Here is a 21,784-nt window from a genome sequence, read left to right as displayed (position 1 = left end):
TATCCATTTTTTATCATTTATGATTCAAGTCAATATTTTGTATAATTCTAAATTTGTTTGTATACTATTCCTTTTCAACCGTATGTTTCTCTATATGTTGTTGTTATCTCTTTTGTTGTATAGCTCTGATGCAGACCTGAAACTCAGATCGAAACGTCGGCATAAAATAAATAAATATGGTTTTGTTTATTTATGTTGTTCTTTGCTGACCGCATCTCCCGACAAACTTCTCCAATTTTTATGAAATGTTACTTTTTAAAAAGCTATATCTCGAAAACTATTTAATGTAAATAACTCTTTTAGGGATAATATTTCAGCAAATTTCCTCTTCTTTAAATAATGTTCTCTTAGATTTTCTAGTGTTGTTGGTATTTTTTAAGATATAGAGCTCCGAATGAAAAATTAACGTTTTTTTAAGGTTTTGAAACAGCCGACATTTTTTATTCCCATTACCTATACTGGGCAGACTCATCAATTTTAATTATACATAGTTTTCATTAAAGTAATCAAAAATTGGGGTGAGATAACTGCCTTTTTTATCCTCTTGGGCTCTTGTACACCTTTGCTGTGGATTGCCTTATATTGTATTAAAAAAAAATCTCAATTTGAATTAAAGTTTTCTCTAAGTATTAATATATAATAATATATAATAATTTTACTGGTCAATATTTAAGGAACTTTAGTTATATATTTCTTCTTCTGATGTGGGACTATTTCTAGTGAAGTGAAGCAATTTATTTACCTTTATCGCATGTGTGCGCTCCGTGTTATATCTACCTTCTTCTTCCTTGGTAAAGAGCGTAATGATTTTTTAATCTTGTATCATGTAATGTCGTATTTTTTTTTAACTTTACCTTATTGTGATGATATATCGGTGTGTTGATACTAATATATAGTGGTAATAGAACGTGATTCTTACCGTTTTCCGCTTTAATTGTATTATCTGTATCAATGTCTACTGAATATTTCCAAATTTATGTTTTCATTCTTTAGAGGTTAATTCTAGTATTACTTGAGAAGGTTCAAGGTATGTAGTTGCATTATTAATCGTAGTATTTTCATGAAAAGGTGATTTACGACCATACCGTCGCATAATTTATTTGTTTTATGAAAGCTTTTTCACTAAAATCTAATGTTTAGGAATTATAAACAAAAAACCAAATAGAAAGACCTATTGGAACGAAAATTTCTAATTCGTTACTTGAATAAAATAATTAGCTACTTAGTAACCGTTTTAAGACCGCCAGAAATGCGTTTCCGTGTCGTTTAGTAGTATTATACCTACTATAATACCTCAGTATAGGCGAAATTTGAAAATAAATTTCGTTTTTTGGTTTACGACGTGCGATTCAACCAAATGAATATGGTACTCATTCGTCGCAGAATGAATTTCTTACATTATTTTAACTGTTTCGCTAGAATGCACCGAATAGAAATAATAGGGAAAAAAAAAGAAAACCTAATTCGTCAGTTTAATAAATTATTTATCAAATTATTAAGAGTTTTTGAAACACCAGAAATGCGTTTCCATTTAATAGTGATGGAAACTAATTTTTAAAATTATTTGCATATGTGTTTTCCATGAGATGGATTGAGATGATGTGAAAAGGCAATTCAATATTAAAATCAAGATGGAAAAAGTACCTAAAATTCACGATTTTATAATTTATTTTTTGTTATGAGTAATTTTCGCACCATGAGCCTATTGCAAATGCACAATGGGTTGTAAAAACAGGGCTTAAGGTGGAATGTTATAATTTAATTGATTTTATGGTTTACTATATGTTTTTTCAGGTTTTAAACGCGAGTCTGAAACGTCAGGTTGTAAACCCTTGACTTCCTGCCCCACAGTATCATTTAATAAGAATAATCATTTATTCGTTAAACAGGTCCGTTACTTTGGACTACATTTGGACAAATGGCTAACATGGAACCCTCATGCAATACTTAAAAGACAGGAAACTGCTCGTCGATTCCGACTATTACAACATTTACTAGACTAGAAACTTCCAATCCATTACAAATAATTGATCTAAATGACTATAATAAGGGCTATCTGGATACGAAGTTGAGCTTTTGAGGCTCCATTAAACCATTGAATTCCTCCTGTATCCAATCCTTACAGTCCAAAATCCTTAATTTGTCACAAATCAAGTCATCCATGAGGACCTCAATGTTCCATATGTAGCTGATTTGGCCGGAGCTAGATACTAATCCTTTCATGATTAATTTCCCGACCACTCAAACCCACTTGTTTCTAACCTGGCTTCTCGTTCATTACCTGACAATCCTCCAAGGCGTATGAAAAGAAGATGGCCTCGAAACCTTCTCCTTTAGAGATGTTATTAGGGTTTTATCAATGGGTAGATTCTCTACATGTTGGCATCATGTCATTTTATAACTAACAGCAAGTATACTGGTTTTATATATTTTTATACAGTTGTAAATAACAATAAATATATTATAAAAAAAAAAAAATCATACCATCATACTTTTGCTCTTTATATTTCATTTACTCCTTACATTACTTCCTTCCATTATGGAATAATGAAATTGTCTATTAGGTAAGCTTTTATCAGCAGGCTCTAACCTCTATTCTAAATATTTTAAATTGCTTCGGTGGGATTTCTGTAGGGTTCCACCCTTCAAATAGGTTTGACGGATTTTGGAAAAAACTTATAGCTGTAAATTCAATGGAATAAATAGAATACAAACACTGTCCCTTTTAGTTCTATGCAAATCCTTCACCATATCCCTATTCTTATATGCTAACAATAATTTTTAATTACATAACAAATTGATTGTCGAATAGGAAATCTACTAATAATGTTTATTGGTACTATTGTATGCAAAGCAACTCGTAACCATTAATAAAATATATATAATATTAATAATTGTTAATTGTAGTTATATTGAAATGAATTATAACATAACTAAAATTGATATGTGCAATTTAGATTAATATTAATAATGGACAATGTAGTTCGAAACCCCACCAAAGGAAATAGACATCATTTCCCTTCTCAAAAAATTCATGAACTACGATCTAATTTTTTCTAAAATTTTATTCATCATATGATGTACAAAACAAAATTTTACAAAATTAGATAAAGAGAAAGATGTATTGGCTTATATTACAACGTAGCCATGGAGATTGGTCCAAAAGGTGTTAGCATACCAGTATATCAATATTGAGATAAAGCAAAGTTAATTTTAAAATAAAATATTTACATTATAATTTTTAATACTTAAAGAACTAAAAGATAATTATAATATTTTCAAATTCATTACTTTATATATCTTCTCACTTAGTCACATAGATATACATAATAATAGCTTCTTGGTTTAATATTTATTATTAAGTTAAAATTTATATCAATAATAACAATAAGAAATAAATAGTACATTTTTCAATTATAGTTATAAATAAATGAACAGACCTAATAATAAAATAAAAGAGTTTGTACTATACGAATAATATGTTTGCGAAATAAGTCTAGGTATTTTAAAATAGTTGAATATTTGTAGATACAATATACCTTTTATTAGGTACATTGTATCTACAAATATGATAACGCTATGAAAATTTGTGCTGCTATTTTTGTTTTTCACGCATACTTAAAAGATCTATTGTGTGAAAATCACACATGCAAAATGAAAGAAACATGAATCGTAATTTTCTCATCTTTACTTTAATGTATTAAAACCATTAGCATATTTAACTCATTATATTTCTCATTAGTATAATCTAATATCATCTAATCTAATCTCCTTGTAATTTTTACAGAACTATGAAAAAAATCTGGAGGTCACCTAGAGCCAAAATAATTCCCGCAAACCTCCTGGGCCCTGTTTCATAATAAAGTACAAACTAATACTATTAGCCTTGTAGATTTATCTTAATTCAATTACACAGACTTGTACAATAGTAAATTGTACTTTAGTATTTTTTAATTCCTGTAATATCAATAATAGTCATCCCTACCATGAAAAAAATAAGTATTAGTATAATTACCACACTAGTTTTAACTCTTGTACTATTAACTAATACTATTAGCTTTCATTATGAAACGGGGCCCTAGAAGCGATTAAATCAACGTATCAAAGTTAAGGAATAGTGCGCATCAATAGATGAAATACACAAAGAACTGCTTGGACTGTAGTCGGTATGTGGAATATGAGGACGGTAAAAGTACAGGCGTTTCTATATGCCTGATATACGATATCGTGCTGGTTGCCACAGGCCATTATAGAATGGCAAGAGGTACTCGCAAAACAATGAGTATTAACAGCCGCAGGAGCAAGGTTATGACTGTTGCCAGAAATGAAGTGGATGTTGGCAATGTTAGAATAGTATGCAATGATGAAGTATTGGAAAGAGTGGACTTCTAAAATAGACCAAAAAGTATCCAATAAGATAAATAAAGCAAATAGTATTTACTACTAGATATGCAATACTATTTAGGAAAAGAGGGAGGTAGGTAAGAACATCAAACTCCACATCTTTAAAGCAATGTTCCTTCCAACACAATTATATGGCTGTGAAAGTTGGGTCACTCAAGACAGGATTACGGCTGCTGAAATGTGATATTTGCGTAGAATATTGGGAAACCTAGGAGAGACAGGATAAGGAATGAAAGAATAAGAGAAGAACTTCAGATCCCCTCAGTAAAATCAGTGATTGAACACCGACAGCTCTGATGGTATGAACACGTCTGAAGAATGGGGGAAGAAAATGTATGGAGGCGAGGCCGACTGGTAGAAGACCACGAGGCAGACCTAGAAGGAGCTACATGGAGCATATCCAAGGAATAGGTCTGGAAAGAGGAAAAACGCTGGGTCAGATGAAGATTCTTGCCAGAGACCGAGATGTGTGGACCAAGTGGTTAGGGGCTCCTCCACGCTGAAAGGCACTTAAGGATGATGAGAAAAAAGAAGAAGAAGAATATTATTAATAACAATAACTGACGTTGTTAGTCATATGAAACGATATCGTCTGAAATGGGCTGGACATGTGGCCAGGATGGAGGAACAGGAAACTCCTATAAGATTACTTGCGGAGATAGTCCATGGCCGGAGGAGAGTTGGCCGCCCCCGACTCCGATGTATTGACTGTATGGCTGCAGATGCGAAGGGTTTGGGAGTCCGCGACTGGATGGCAGCAGCGTAGGACAGAAACTTCTGGAGGTTGCTGGTTCAGGAGGCATGGACGCGTCAACGTGTTGTAGCGCTTAACTAATAATAAAAAATAGAAAATAAACTAAATTTTTTACGACTCATTTTTATTATTCTTCCTTATATGTAAAATGAAATATTACATGTTGATTACTTAAAACTTTTTTATATAATAGAAAAAAATCGTATAGAAGTTAAGAGGTGTAACACCTTCATCGACCATATCATATTGCAGTACTTATTTTTATGATTTTGTCATCTGCTTCTTTGATTATTATAAGTTTTTTGTTTATTTGATAATAATTATTATAAATTATTTGGTGAATAGAAACATGATTTTTTTGGATTTTCCATTCCTGAAAATCATTACTTTATTTTTTGGTGGTGGTGTTGTAAGGGTTTTTTTAGGTGGAAGAGGATGGACATAGTTAATGCCTGATTAGGTTCTAAATTAGTAAGGCCTATTGAGTTAAAAACGATTCTAATTAACAACATATTTTGTATCCTTCAGAACTCGAGGATGGTGGAAAAAATACATGGCCGACTATAAGCTATTAATAGTAATAAAGTTTTTAATATTCGTAGGAAATAACTGATTATTTTGAAATAATATGACACTATCGTAATTTCTGACCGTTTGCCTTATTAATTGTGATACTAAATGCTAAACTTCATTCGCAAAGAACACTATTCAAATTCAATTCATTTTTTAAAATTATAAACGTTAGATAGGGTAATTAAAATTGTTAAATATGAGTAGAATTTTGAAAATAAATAATATTTTTCTTTAAATTTTTTCTATAATTATTTTTCCTTAAATTGTTTTGTTTGATAACTATTACATGACCATTCTTATTCCATTATTTAATCTTTGACAGTCTTTAAATATATGACAGTCAAATAAAATAATTGGTATTCTATTTTCAATCTTAAACAATGAAAAGCCATAACTATAATCAATTTCCAAAATTCCAGTCTCCCAAGGTGTCATTAAACAACTCATCTCTTTTTTGTAAGTTACAGAAATTTATTTGATGCTAAATTTATTTAAATATCACATAATATTCACATTTATGTGTGTGTAAATACAATAAAATAAATTAAAATGTAAAAGATGCCTGGCTAATGTTCATAAATCTCATTCTACAATTTTTGCTCTTGATTTTGTTCAAAATCATTGCTGAAAGAAATTATCGAAAAAGATTTCCAAACGATAATTCATCAAATATCTACCCAATCTTGAGAGCCTTTTGGTTTTAACTCTCTCCTGCTAATTTGAATGGCAAGATCATACTTAAGAAATTTATCAAAACTTTGTGCCGTTTATTGACAAACCTCAAAATCTCAATAAAGATATTAAATATAATATATGATGAAAAAAAAAACTATTTTTATGTACATAAGCATTATAACTTCGGGAGCGCAGTGGCACTGTGGTATCGCACGATGCTACTAACTCCAAGGGGTTTCGAAGGGTTCGAATCCGGCTGGGCAGAAAATTGTTTTCTGCCTCATAAATTGGGCACCCTTAATTAAATAAAAATCAGGTGGTAGAGCGTGATTCTGACCAAATCACCTCCTTGCACAACCGTTGGTCAAGTAACAGTACTTCCTTGCAAAGTACTGCTGCACCCTTAATCCTTCATGGGTTGTAGCGGTACAGATTTTAATTTTTTTTTAAGCATTAAAACTTTAAAAATATTAAGCTGTGTGTCTAAATTTCTTAGTTACTGAAATGTGTAATTTGTTGGTGGGATGTAGATCGAAATAGCGGTGGTTGATATGAGGTGTGAATTGCAAAAAGGGGGATATATCAAAATTTGAAAAATTTTTCAGTAAAAACAAAATTTTGCAAAATTTAGGAAATTTTTTAAAAACAATTATCAGTGGATTAATAGTTTTTAAATTACGTCAGAAATAGTAATTTTTTAAGCCCTAGTTAAGATGTGTATCTTCGTTAAAACAGTGTCAGGGCTATCCTTTTGGTACCACTGATATCTTGATTTTACGCTTGGACCAGAAAGTATGTTTTTGTACTTTCTGGTCCAAGCGTAAAATCAAGATATCAGTGGTACCAAAAGGATAGCCCTGACACTGTTTTAACGAAGATACACATCTTAACTAGGGCTTAAAAAATTACTATTTCTGACGTAATTTAAAAACTATTAATCCACTGATAATTGTTTTTAAAAAATTTCCTAAATTTTGCAAAATTTTGTTTTTACTGAAAATTTTTTCAAATTTTGATATATCCCCCTTTTTGCAATTCACACCTCATATCAACCACCGCTATTTCGATCTACATCCCACCAACAAATTACACATTTCAGACATTATTGTATTATTTCTTTTAAATAAACAAATTATGATTTGTGGAGACTTGATTGTAAAACAAACACTGTAAAACTCCTCTCCCCTCTCCCTAAAAAAGGTCCCATTGCCGCTTTCCAGTCGTAGATGAATTCTTTATATACACTATATAAATGAATATCATGTACCTTTATCATGCTCTACCTTTGCCGCCTGATTTATAAGTGTTGTTTATAAACAGTAATATAATATTTTCTTAATAAACCTTAACCCATATATGAAGATCAATAATAAAAATAAAATATAAAGTAGAAGGGGGCCTCATTATCTGTATCATTTTGGTCCAGGGCTGGGCATTCATGGGAGTAACGGAGTGTGTATCTATGTGTGAGCTCTCCAGGTAATGCTTTTTTCCCAAGCTGTGAGGATAGATTTTATAAATACATTCTATTTCTGTTAAGAAATAAATATTTTCTCTTTATTTCACTACTTTAAAGTAATAGCATCTTTCTTTAACAGAGGTAGGAGGATCAGGATCACCACCACGGAAACTACAGACGCCTTTCAGGAAAGGTTAGATTACAGTGGCTCCATGTCCAGTCTAGGTATGTTTTTAAATTAATATTAATCTTCAATTTTTAATAAACATATGTTTTAAATAACATGATTAAATCCATAGCACTCGTGTTGAAGCATCACCTTACCATTCTCAAGTTAAAGCAGTGCTGATTCAAGTCTGACCTGGAGTTTTAAATTATATTTTATGACTGCTGAAAAAGTTTTTACCTTTTTACTCTTTCCAGAAAGGTTTGGTTTCTTGTAGGATATCAAATTCCTGGTTGGAATTCATATGGACATTAAATCCAAATAAACAGTTATCATGATTATTGTTGTTGCTAAGTTTGTGTAAAAAACTACTGTGTTTAAATTAAGTATTAGAAGTACATCAACCTTTTGTCGAAGAATTTAGGGAGGGTTTTATAAACGAAGACAAAGAGTATATGTTTCCGTTAATAGACGGACTGCCCCAAGCACAGGTTTCCTGTCATAGGAGCAGTGTCGCCATCTATTGTTTTATTTACAAATCAAACAATAAAACGTATTTTCTACAACAATTTCCTTCCAAATCTATGTTCCATTATTCCCTTTCATTTATTACCTTATTTTATTATTATTAACATATTTTTTTAAACATTTTATTGCATTACACAATATTAATTTAATATTCCACAAACACTTCATGGAGTCCTTTTCTTTTTTGGTCTCTTCTTCTTCTTCTTAGCACTAATATATTCCTTACTTTCTTCTTCTAAATTATTTGCTTCACAATCCATATTGTTTCCATCTAAGTCTCAATTACAGTTATCTGCATTTAATCTAGGGTGATCTTCTGTGGCATAGAAATCTTCAATAAAGTTTTTTTTCATCTTTTAGTCTAGGTTTTTTTGTATCTTATCTTTGAAGCGAAGTCCCAGGTCACCAGTTAAGGCCTTTAGTTCTTGTAACCTTTCAGCAGGTTTCTCTTTCTGCTTCTTCTTTTTGCCTTGTTGTTGTCAAGTTTGTTGTTGAATTTAGGAAGGGTTTTATAAACAAAGACGAAGAGTATATGTTTCCTTTAATAGACACCAGGATCGACTAACCCAAACAAAGGTTTCCGTCAGAGGAGCAGTGTCGCCATCTACTGTTTTATTTACAAATCAAATAATAAAACATAATCTAAAACATCTTTGTTTATCACTACAACAGCATTTTAAATTTTTATTGATAATTCATATTAATAGGAAGAACAGCATTAATCAGTAATCTAAACTCAAATCTTAGCTTAAAAGTTTATTAGTTATAATTTAGTAATCATGAATGGAGTGAATGATTGAAATTTGAAATATAAATGGAAGAAAAGTTCAACTAATTGGTTCAGAAACTTTGCAAAGAGCCTCACTTTCCTGTGTGCTCATCTCTTTGATTGTATCCAGCATTGGAGTGTTTCTGGTCTCTGGAAGGAAGAATAAAAAGAATGCACCTAGAAGTGCTAGAGAGCCGCAAAGAGTAGTCGGAATCCACCAAAACTTCTTTCCCTATAAAATATAATATTTGTTATGCAAAACAATATGAATATACAAAAAAAGTAATCAATCATCAGTAAATTGGAAATAAATTTTCCTCCTCTCTTCTCAGACCAGATTAGTCTTTATGAAAGTTACAGAAAGAGTTTGAACAACAATGGAAATCAATTTTTCCAGTTGATAGAGAATTTTTCCAAAATTCTTTCTATAAACATTTTGTAAGTAATAATTGTAAGTGGAAAAATAAGGGGCATCATTTAAAAAAGATGTGCTTTCTACAAAAATTAAATTAAACTCTTTTTACATAACAAACATTCTCACAACTACAAGGAGATACAAAATTTCCTATTTGGATTCCTATTGTCCAGGAGTTTCATATATCTTTTTGTGAAGAGTATAGCATTGGCTAAATGATAGAACCCTGAGAGGACCTCACAGCCTTAAGTTAACATATAGTGATGATATAAATATCCTTCACTAGTAAGAATGAAATTATAATTTCTTTAAAGATCATCTTGTCTAGAATTTGGTTTTTGTGTTTGGTGTTAAAACTAATATTTTAAATTTCCTCCATTCAGACTACATAGTGAACTTATCTTGATTGGTTCCACTCCTTCCTTTCTGATTCAAAGGCTGTTTCTTCAAAGGCTGTTCAAAACAGGCCTAAATTAATTTATCATACAATTCAAAAAGATTCATCCCTACAGATATAATTGAAAAAGAAATGTATGAAAAGGTCAGAAGAATCTTCTAGGAGGCTATCATGATTTTATCTTGGCTATTTCTTGGAGTACCTGAGGTTGGGAAAGTAGAGGAAGATACTATGTGGGTCTGGTACAAAATAGTTAACTAAAGGCCAGCTTCGAACTTGCTTTGCTTTTGATTACTTCCAACAATAATTACGTTGCAAAGTAAGCGTGGTACAGGTTGTATTATAGCTCTAAAGAATGTTTTACTCTAACCCATGTGAAAAGAACTTCAAATGTTAGCCATTCTCCGATAATATGGACCAAACGCTTCTATTAACTTTTTTTCTCCATTTTTCCAGCCTTTCGGCATTACAGAGTGCATAGGCTGTGGACCCAATCTAATATTTTCTCTATCTATTCTGTAAAATTCTCTGGTCCTGGATTCTTCATTATTAGCATGGACAATTGGCCTCTGAGGTACATATCTCGCATGAGGTCATCTTGGAAAAGGGTAAATTTCTGGAAATACATTCCAGATATCTGTGAAGTTGGGAAAAACAGCAAAAATTTAGATTCACTCCCTTCCCAAAAGTTGCTTTTATTGGGCAAGCAACATATTGGCCCCCCATATTAGAGATGTAGAGACATAGGAAGCAATAAAAAGAAGTTCCAAGTGGTACATATCTATAAGAATAGAAAACACATAAAGTAAAATTTATGTAACTGCACTAACCAGTATATCCACTATATAAGGTGCTAGTAGTACACCAAACTGTGCTATAGTAAGACAGCTACCTATAGCCGTATTGCGTTTTTCTGTTGGAAATAGTTCTATAGTATGAAACATGGCAACTCCATATGCAGCGGTTCCCATAAGTCTCCCGAACAGAGAAACACACATAATCGGCCAACCTAAATAAAGTTTTAAAGAAGCTTTGAAGTATTTATAAAACTTTAAGTATATAGAAATATCTATTATATTTGATTTCATAATTAATATACATAACCATATTCACGCAAATGAAGAGGTAAAAATAAATTAAGCTTGAATCACAAAGTAATTTACTTATAGTAAAATAATTAATTAACTAAAAGTTTTAATTATGAAGAAAAAAGTCTTTTTATTTAAAACTATTGAATCATAAAAAAAATTTAGGAGAAGTTTAATTTCCTCACTATAACATTATAAACAGGAACATGTAACATGTATTATTGTTTTTATTTTTTAGTCAATAAATTTCAATGTTATGTTAACTTATTGATAGTATTTTTAATTTATTAAGATAATTGTTAATTATTGAATCAGGAATAGTTGTTAGGATTATTAACTAAAATTAACTGTAATACAAATGTCTAGAATTAATATTGTTCAAAAGAAATATTACCTTGTGGCAACACTATTGTTACCAACATGGCGATACCAGAACCAAACCACAATCCTATTCCAGAACTCTTCCTACCAAAATATGTTAGCAAAAGGAGAGGAAGTAAGAAGCCTGGAATCTCAACAACTGCATTGAGCACAATATACAGGTACTGGTTTAAATCAAAGTTTGAACCACTTAGTGCTAAGAACAGAATAATAAAACATTGTGTTAGTAAATTGTTGTATCAATAAAGCAAGAAAGGGAAACTTACTACAATATACACATACACACACACACACACACACACACACAATTTTTTTTATTTTTTCATTACTTTTTGTTACTATTTATTCTATTTTTTTCAATAGAGAACAATTTTATTTTGTTCATTAATAACTGACAATGATGTGGTTTATTGTGTTTAGTTATAAACTAATTCTAGTGGGTAAAATCTTAATTGTTCTTTTTTATCAGTACTAAGGCATCTTCATTAATATAAAATACAAGAATGCCTGTTGGAAGTTAAATGAGCCCTAAAAGAATTTTATCCTGACTATTAAGAAAAAACACAGTAAATTATTGCACAATGGTTTCTTAGAGGTTTAAATTAATCATTTATTATATAATTAATTAATTTAAAAAAATAAAAATCTGTAACGTCTAAACCCATGAAGAATCAGGGGTTCAGAACTTTGTAAGGAAGTACTTTTTCTTATAAGGGTTGTGGAAGGAGGTGATTTGTTTATAATCAAACTCAACCGTTTCACCTACTTTCTATGAGTTCCTACTTTATAGAGGGTGGACTCTAGAGGGGTCTTGAACCACAGTGTTGATTCACGGCTACAGTAACAGAATTAATCATTCTCTGGCACAGCCACATTCGAACCCAGATCCTTGGAGTAGTTAGCACAATACCGTACTCACTAGGCCACCCATTCCCTATCAGTAAATAATAAATAATAAAAAATATTCATAATCACTTGCTATGCATAGAGAAAACTGGTTTGAAAAGGTATTTGGTTTTATTAAATGAACATCCTAAGTATTAATAATTAGTCATTGCCAACACAAGGGTATATGTACTTTCACTCTGAGTCTACACCGGGGTGGCAGTTTAAATACTTGAGACCCCTCAGCACTAAGTAAACATAGCAGTTGTTGAGCTTTGAGCAGATACCCTGATAGGATGACAACAAAGCTAGCTGAACAAATAAAAAGTTTGAAGCAGCACTCAATTTGTACTTTTAAGCACTTAGCTCTGACCCAGAACGGGCAAGAAGTAATAAGTGGAAGAGATCAAAGTATTCTGCAAATCAAAGAATGGAACATCGACACTAGAGAAAAGTTTTAGTCTCTTCCTGCAAATGGCAATCACCCAATGAAATGGCTGGAAAGAAATACAAGAAAGTAGAGGGACAGAAAATATACTGTTTAGCATTAGTTGGAGAAATGAAGCCATAAGAACAAGGAAGAGGGAAAAAAAGGATTCGAAGATTGGAAATCGCACAGTGCAGTACAAGTCCTAACAAAAGACAGTAGTAAGGCAGCACAGGTACAGTCCTAGAAGATCATAAGGAGTTGGAAGTAGCGTATCAACAAAGCTAAGCCATAGAAAACCAAACCACAACTAGAATGAAGATACATCTAGCACCCCAGATAAGGCATAATGGTAGTAATATACTGTAATTAATGTGGAAACCCTATTGATATAGTGAAGTTAATTATAATAAAATCATAACTTCAGTATTCTCGATTTCATATAAATCAGCCAACATTTTTTTGTTCATTAGCTCTCTTATAAATTAAATTATGTTTCATCTGTAAATATCTTAGTAAACTTAGTTATTTTGAACTCTAAGACTAGATTATGCAATCGGAATACACGCATGCCAACTAATTGATGTAATCATGAAGATTGATAAACATCATACCTTGAGAAAAAATATCTAATCTATATTATTATCAGCTGTATCCAGCATTACATGGTTTGTGGTATCCTAACATTTGATTTGGATAAAAATATAATAGATTTTTAAAAACAATAGGTTGGCTCCCACTGATAGAAATATATTGTGTAATATAATACATAAATATATAATAAATGAAGTTTCTGGAACCCCCACACAACGTAGCACATTATTCCAAGCCTAAAAAGAGATGTAATTCAAAAATCAGTAATTGGTAATTTCAAGTTCTGAGGATCATCATGGAGTGACTTGTGAATTTCGTACCAAAACTGAAATATCTGGTGTGTCCACATACCCTAATTTCCTGACTGTTTTTGCTAAAAAGTCCAGTACAATAATATTGGTCCTATTAATATTTTTTTTATTTATCTTAATAGGGATTTTAATTATGTTTCAAATGAGGATTTGGAATATTCCTAGAGAATTATCTGAAAAAGTAATTTGAAGGTAATGAGTTTCAATGGGAACAACCAAAAAATAATTTAAAAACAAGGGTGTAAAGTCTGATACACTGTATCCTTCCTGATACTGATCCTTCTGATGTTGAAGTATTTTTAATTTGAAGGACATTTAATTTGCCTTCAAGTGTTGATTTATTTAATTTATCATGAAATGTATATAATAAAGTTTTCCTTGTTTTATAACTTTTTAACCTGCTTTTTCTCAGAGCTTTATTCTATCTATAAAAAACTTCTGTGAGACCTTAGGCAAGTTTAATAAGTATTATTAAATCCCTTCTGGTATTAACTTATACTGCTGCCTAAAGTCAGCTCAACTTGGCACACAGAAATCAAGGGCCGTAACCCTAACACAATAAAATCACCCATTCAAGAGATAATATTTAAGGTTTCAATGGTGATTCCAAAAAAATACAATTTTCCTTCATCTTCATAAATGGATGAGAGATGGAGGTATTCATTTTGAAACAAAATGGCTGATGGTATTAAGAAATACCAAAGGTCATTGTGGGGTGACCTTGTGACTTTGGTGTCAGCACAGTCATGCTAAATCAAATTTTTATCCTGCAGTAATTTCACTTTTTTCATGAACAGTTTGTTTTAGTTCATTCTTATTATTTTTTACTAAATTTTTCACTTATCTTTATTGATTGCTACAATTGATGAGTAAATAATAACATTTTAGGCATATATTCATAATTTAACCATACAACTTTTCTCACTTAAGTAAGTAACTTTATTTTTTAACAAAAAGATTTTCTTTAAACTTATATAATTATTGGAATCTTTGAAAATATTGAAATGAATCATGAACTTATAAAAACATAATTATTATACGACTAAATAATCACAATTTAATCAACAATATCTTACCTATTACAAAGTAATATAAATTTCCCATGAACCACAAATAATTGAATATTAAAATTCTTTTTGTAAGCTCAAAGGTTGAGAAGAGTGTAAAGTAATCTTTAATGAAAAAACTAAATTTTTTCCAGCATGAATCAGATGAACCCTATAAAAAAATAAAAAATGATAAAAGAAATTAAGAAGAAAAATAAAGCAAGATTAGATTACATATAACATAAGAAAACCTCAAAATGTTGAGAAGAAGACTTAGCAGACTCTTTAGGGACTATGCGTGCCACACTTCCTAAGATATTTGAGGCTTTGTATTGTTTTCCTGAAGCTACCAACCACCTTGGTGATTCTGGTAAGAAACTAGATTATAAACAATGACTAGATTAAAACCAATATAATACATTCAACAATATGTGAATCATATTACAAATCATTAATAATGAAAGAGGTTAAGATATTTAAAAATATTAAATATTATATTTTTATAGCCAGTTCTATAGCAGAATTGGGTTAAGTAATTTTTGGGATCCCTAGAGAATATGAGTCTCGTAGTCCCATTCTCTGTTTTAAATCAATACTCTTAAATGGATAAAAAATATTCCATGGTATAAAACATATTGTTAATATCTTTGATACATCACATACAATCTATCACCTTGACCCTGTTCAGTTCAAAACAGATTATATCAACAATAATAATGACTAATATCATAATTATTAATAATAATACATCAAAAGTAATAGGTAGGTGGTTATTTGAAATAAACAAATTAAATCACTAAAATATAAATGTATGCAGATTAGTTTTGTAGATTTATCAGAAGTTTTCACTATGCATATTTATTGATTTTTTCAAAACACTTTTCTGCTTTTATAATCTATAAAATTGTTACTTTTTTCTAAATTTTAAACTTTATAAAATGTTTGAAACTTTTAAAGCAATTGATTGAAAAATAGCTGAATAAAAGTGTAATTCACAAATATATTGTCTATTATTCAATGTATCAACCTTGATGGGGAATTTCCCAGCTAGATAAACAAAAATTATCTAAAATGGAATTTAAAAAATAAAAATTTACCTTATCATCATCATCAATCGGCATGACAACCCATAACTGGGTCTTGGCCTACTCAAGCAGCTTCCAGTTTAATCACTTAAGTGCAGTTTAATCTGTTAATTGCAGGTGCTCTCCAATTCCTCACTCCGAGCAGGGTCCTTGAATCCTCTTCAACACCATCCAACCATCGAAGTTTTGGGCAACCTCTCGGCCATGTTCAATATAGGCGCTCATTGAAAAGTTTATTTGGGATCTCATCAGTTCCCATCTTTGCCACATGGCCTGCCCAGTGCAGCCTACCAATGCCCACAATTTATCAAACATCAGGCTCACCAATTAACAAGTAGACTTCCCTATTCGTGAGTCTTCTCCAAGCTGAACTATCCTTTAGTAGGCCGTAGATGCATCTGACTATCTTTCTCTCAAACATTTGAAGATCCCTTTCATCGGCCTTCGAAAGTGCCCAAGTTTCCGAGGTATAGAGCAGCACTGGTCGAATTAACGTTTTATACAATCTAGTTTCTGTGGATCTTGATAGTGAGCTACTGCCAATGTGCCGACACAGTAAAAAAAAAAACCTATTAGCCGATGCTATTCATCTCCTTATCTTGACCGAAATGTCATTGGTGGCATTAACTTATGATCCGAGGTAAACAAACTCCTCAACTCGTTCAAAAGAGTAATGACCAAATGAACAAAATCTTTGTTAAAACCTCTTTCTTGACCAGCTATCTTATATTTGGTTTTGTTGGTATTAATAGCAAGTTCCAGCTTGCTGTAAGCACCATCATGGGCAAGAAAGGCCTCTTCCACAACAGATTTTGATCTTGGGAAATTATTCGGTAATGTCGATATCATCAGTATATCCCAGGATTTGTACAAAAAACCAAATATACTGTCCTAAAGATTACTACCGCATATAGCATATAATCCTGGGGAAACATAAGTGCGGCTTTTGTAAATGTAAGTCAACAACAGACCAAATTTTTGCCCTACGAACCATCCTTGAGCATGAGAAAACTTCCCAAGGAAGAGAATACTAAAAACGGACGCATCATCTATACAGTAGCAACTTTAGAGGTATCTCCCTGCTGGATAATGCCTATAAAATACTATCAAATATAGTCTTCAATAGAATGCTCCCCTATGTTGAAGATGTGGTATTAGTGTGGTTTTAAAAAAGGAAGGTCCACAATTGATCAAATATTTACAGTTAGGCAAATCCCAGAAAAGACGATTGAGTTTGGGATAACTACGTACCACCTCTTTTAGACTTCCAAGTGGCCTACAATAAAGTAAACCGAAAAATGCTGCATGAAGCCATGCAAAAACAGAGAATACCATAGAAACTGATAAACATAGTTAAAGTCACCTTGTTCAACTCCAAATGCCAGGTTAAAATCCAATCCTGCTTGTCAGAACCTCTGGCATTGGCTTGCCTTCTATTTAACATAGTACTAGAGAAGGTAATCAGAGACTCTCATATACAAACAGATGGACACATATTTAATAAAGGAGTGTAGTTACTGGCCCATGCGGACGATATAGACATCATCGGTAGAATGGAAGCCGACCTCATAAATGCTTTTAAGACGATTGAGTCATCTGCGGTAAAGATGAAGCGCAAAATAAATGAAGTTAAAACAAAATTTATGGTAGTAGGTGGTAGATATCCTGACCCACACCTCCAGATTAATAACTATAATTTTGAGAGAGTACAAGGTTTTATTTATCTGGGTGCCTATATAGACACTGAAAATAGCTCTTTAAAGGAAATAGAAAAGAGAATAGCAGCATCAAATAGAAGCTATTATGGTCCCATAAAGCACTTTAGGTCCAGGCTTATCTCTCGAAATACCAAGACCATTCTATACAAGGCTCTTATAAAGCTGATAGTTACATATGGGTCAGAATATTGGACTCTCAACAGAAAAGATGTAACTAAACTAGAAATATTTGAGAGAAAAATTTTGAGGCATGTTTATGGGCCAATCCAAGAAAATGGTGTCTGGAGGAAAAGACGTAATAAAGAGCTATATGAATTATATAATGATGCTTCAATCGGTCGTATCATAAACATAAATAGACTCAGGCGGGCAGGATATGTCGTTCGAATGAATGGTCAAAGGATTCCGAAGAGAGTCATAAGGTATGAAATGATAGGCAAAAGAAAATTTGGGCGACCAAAGGCTAGGTGGCAGGACCAGGTTGGCAGGAGTGCATCGGGATGGGGAGCGCCAGGTTGGAGGTATAAGGCGCAGGACAGAAACGAGTGGAAGAAATTTCTTGAGGAGACCAAGGCTCGACCGGGGCTGTAGTGCCGTGGAAGTAAATAAGTAAGTATTTAAGTTAAAAATAAATATTTTTTAATAACGAACCAAATAATAAAAGAAATTTTCTACAACAATTATCTCAATAAAATTTCACATTTTACCAAGCCCATAGCTTTGTATACAACACCTGTGCAAAATTTCAAGAAAGTCTAAGATGGTATTGCTCAAAAGTGTGTTGATTTGACATGCAATGACCATTCTAATAAATATATTCAATCTTAGGCTTTAGAGCAGTTCAAGTGATATTCCAATAACTTAATTTTTAACTATTTTTTTTATTTATTGATAAATATTATAATCTGACACTACAATGTTTGGCAATAAGTAATAGTGACAACTGATAACATTCATACTAAAATAAAATAATATAAGAATAAAAATAAATAAACAAATGAAAACAAAATATATATATAAACATAAAAAAATACATAGAAAATATAAAAAGTCTCTCTCTAAATATATACAAACAGAATGATAGAGAAATAATAGACCTATGTACAAGAAATAATAAATAAATAAATAAAATTAAAATATTTTTTTTTTAACTAAAACAATTATAAGACAATTAATCAGTAGAAAAAAATAATAAAACTAGTTACCAGCCTAGGAAGGTGAAAGCAACCATTGGGACTGATATAACTAGTTGAAGTTGCCTCCAGTTAACAGTCAAATATGCAGCCAGGGAAAGATACATAAGTCCTAATGAATAACCTACATTGAATATGTTTGCTAAGTATGCTCTGTAGTTTTTAACAGTAAGTTCCAACACTGCAAATCAAATGAGAGTTAAGTAGTATTTATTTAATGGAAACAAATATTAGTGTTGAAGACTGAATTTTTTTATTTATTTTTTTATAATAAATTAGAAATGGTAATTTGAGGGGGTTAGAGTGACAATGGAGTAAGTAATATTTTTTAATTCAGTGAAGTAATATGGGTATATTACACACATAATTAAGTAAATATTATGTTCTTAAATCGTGTTTATATAATATACAAATTTCATTTAAGTAAGTTTACAAAAAAATTTACTTTCTCACAATAACCATAACATGTCTTACTCAACTACCATTCAAACCACCTCACATATACTTACATTATTGGCTAAATATTAAAAAAAATATTTGGAAAAATTATAAGATAACTTGTAAAAAATTAAAAAGTGTCACGAACTATTTTTTAGTGTATTTTATATATGTAATAAAACATATATTTTATATGTTTTTATAAAAGATAAACAAATAATTGAATGAAATATTAATAAATATCCAATCTTATTATTTTTTTTAAGGTTCTAATGTTAAAGAAATATTAGATATGATATGAAAGAAGATAATTAAAAAATATATAAATTAGAACATTGTATTAAGAACAATTAATATCTAATGTATACTCGAAGGCATCATATCACATAAAAGTTTATCATTATTGTGTTACAGTAAAGTTTCTACTACTAAATAACCCCTGTTTATACACCACTTCTTGTGCAAGTATAACAGGCATATTAAATTCTCTCGTGACTATATATTACTTGAGACTGATGTCAAAAATATTATATACTTAAGTTTTTTTCTATATAATGCTATTATTTTGTCCTTATTCTTGATTATTAATTTCATAACTGCTTACAGATTGTATAACTAGTTTCAAAAAGTCCTGAGCAAGCGACACCTATCAACAGTCTAATTATTATAAACACTGTATAGCTCTCAACAAAAGCAGCGGAAGGGCCTGCAACCATGAGCATGATACATGAAAATATAAATGTCTTCTTTCTTCCATACCTAAAAATAAAATTATGTATATTAAATTATATGAAACAAGCTGATGAAAAAAAATTTTAAATGAATTTATCTTCTTCTTGTGTGCCATTTAGATTACATATAAAACTAAATATAACATAAAGCCTGATTCTTATTGAGATTAGAACAGTTCAAATTAATTCAAAATACCAATTTCAATAGAAGGATAAGTAAGTTTCATTTTAAAAGGGTTTACCTAAGCTGTTATTTTTAATTTTAGTATAAATATCAATGTTATTTAAAAGTTTTTAGTAAAAAAGTTTCAGCAGAATGTTTTGATTTTGTTGGGATGAATATAAAATGTTTCAAGAAGAAAAATTAATATCCTTTCTATAGTTTTTACAGCAATGTAGGTACAATAGGGCGTCAATTATAACTGGGAAAAGAATAAAGCAGATTGTTCCAATTTTATTAATTTTTCAATGATAATTAAAAAAATTTTTCATTAATATTTTATGATTATTCAAGACTGCAAGTGTTCTTTCAACTACTCCATTCAATGATGGAAGAACATTTTCAGCTCTAGGAGATGTTTTGAATCATTATAATGACAATTTAGGAGGTGGAAATGTTATTAATAAAATCAAACTAAAGGGTTAAATAGAATGCTCTAATAACTATGTTAATCTGTAACATTGTTTATATTATGAATTAAATGTTTCTCAACAATTTACTTTTTTTTTATTAATACTTTTTCCCACACATTTTGAAAATGACAGTTATAATAAAACTTTAATTTCGAAGCTCGATAAATAAAAGTTTAATCAAAAATGTATAAAGAAGTCTCGAAAATTTAAACTTTGGTTTAACCAAAATAAAAATAACAGTTTTGTTTATTCATATATTTTGTTTACTTATAAAAGTTACCAGTTGGTTTTGTTCTCTTGAAAATATCATTTCTAACCTGTCACTAATCATGCCGAATACTACAGCTCCAAACAATTTTCCAATTGCTATACTGCCCTGTGCTGTAGACCTGAGTGGCAAATCATCACAAACAAGATTCCACTGGTAAGATTAAAAGAAAAAATCATTTAAATTATAAAAATTTAATTTAAATTATAAAAAATTAAATTATAAAAATGTTATTAATAAGTAAAGTTATAATGATAAGTTAAATAAAGCATCTCTAATACACACCTCACTGACGATTGTCTCATGAAAAGTTTCTTCATCATAGATATAATTTTTACATTTTGTCACATCTGGTTTTTGTGTTTTATTAAAATAACTAAGAGCTTCAATGAAACCCAAATCTTTGAATAAGGAGTAATTCCAGGCATAATGAACACAACTTTGTTTTGCCAATCTACATATTTATAATAATATACTTCATTAATATATATAGATTATGAATATAAAGAATTCTATAAAAAAATCAACTAACACCTACCCAGGATTGCTAATTTCTCTTATTTGTTCCTTGGTCCAGTTAGCTTCAACTAGTTCTGGAATGTCGCAGAAGAAAGAAGGGTTTCCTCCAAGAAACACATATGAAGATAAATGCGCAGCAATGAAAGTTATTGGGCTGCAGGTAAGAAACATTATCCATGCTAACCAAGTCTGGTTTTTACATTTCTTTTCCAAAGCATTCTCTAATGTTACTGGATCCATCTGAATTATGTTAAACGAAAAGAGCTGAATCAATGAAATTACTGTCTATCAGTTTTAAAATGAAAAATAATTCAAATTTCAGGTATT

At 30.7% G+C, this 21,784-nt stretch overlaps 1 protein-coding gene across 2 annotated transcripts in view; it reads right to left on the bottom strand.

The window, feature by feature from the left end:
* Positions 1 to 8,487: 8,487 nt before the first annotated feature.
* LOC106677757 (organic cation transporter protein) overlaps positions 8,488 to 21,784 on the bottom strand; it is a 17,405-nt gene continuing 4,108 nt past the window's right edge. For both annotated transcript variants that reach the window (XM_014415867.3, XM_014415866.3), the window contains exons 2-11: positions 21,477 to 21,697; positions 21,224 to 21,392; positions 20,988 to 21,091; positions 19,911 to 20,065; positions 18,881 to 19,049; positions 15,124 to 15,250; positions 14,903 to 15,044; positions 11,623 to 11,805; positions 10,971 to 11,149; positions 8,488 to 9,560 (exon numbers count right to left, since the gene is read on the bottom strand). In XM_014415867.3, the coding sequence (XP_014271353.1) occupies positions 9,387 to 9,560; positions 10,971 to 11,149; positions 11,623 to 11,805; positions 14,903 to 15,044; positions 15,124 to 15,250; positions 18,881 to 19,049; positions 19,911 to 20,065; positions 20,988 to 21,091; positions 21,224 to 21,392; positions 21,477 to 21,697 (1,623 nt within the window). In that variant the 3' untranslated portion in view covers positions 8,488 to 9,386. The remainder of the gene's footprint in view (positions 9,561 to 10,970; positions 11,150 to 11,622; positions 11,806 to 14,902; positions 15,045 to 15,123; positions 15,251 to 18,880; positions 19,050 to 19,910; positions 20,066 to 20,987; positions 21,092 to 21,223; positions 21,393 to 21,476; positions 21,698 to 21,784) is intronic.

This window comes from Halyomorpha halys, unplaced genomic scaffold (genome assembly GCF_000696795.3).
Source record: "Halyomorpha halys isolate HHAL.00 unplaced genomic scaffold, Hhal_1.1 Scaffold107.1, whole genome shotgun sequence".
In the NCBI taxonomy this organism is placed as follows: domain Eukaryota; kingdom Metazoa; phylum Arthropoda; class Insecta; order Hemiptera; family Pentatomidae; genus Halyomorpha; species Halyomorpha halys.
Note: the sequence above shows the minus strand (reverse complement) of the source record. Positions and strands in the feature narration are given on the sequence as shown.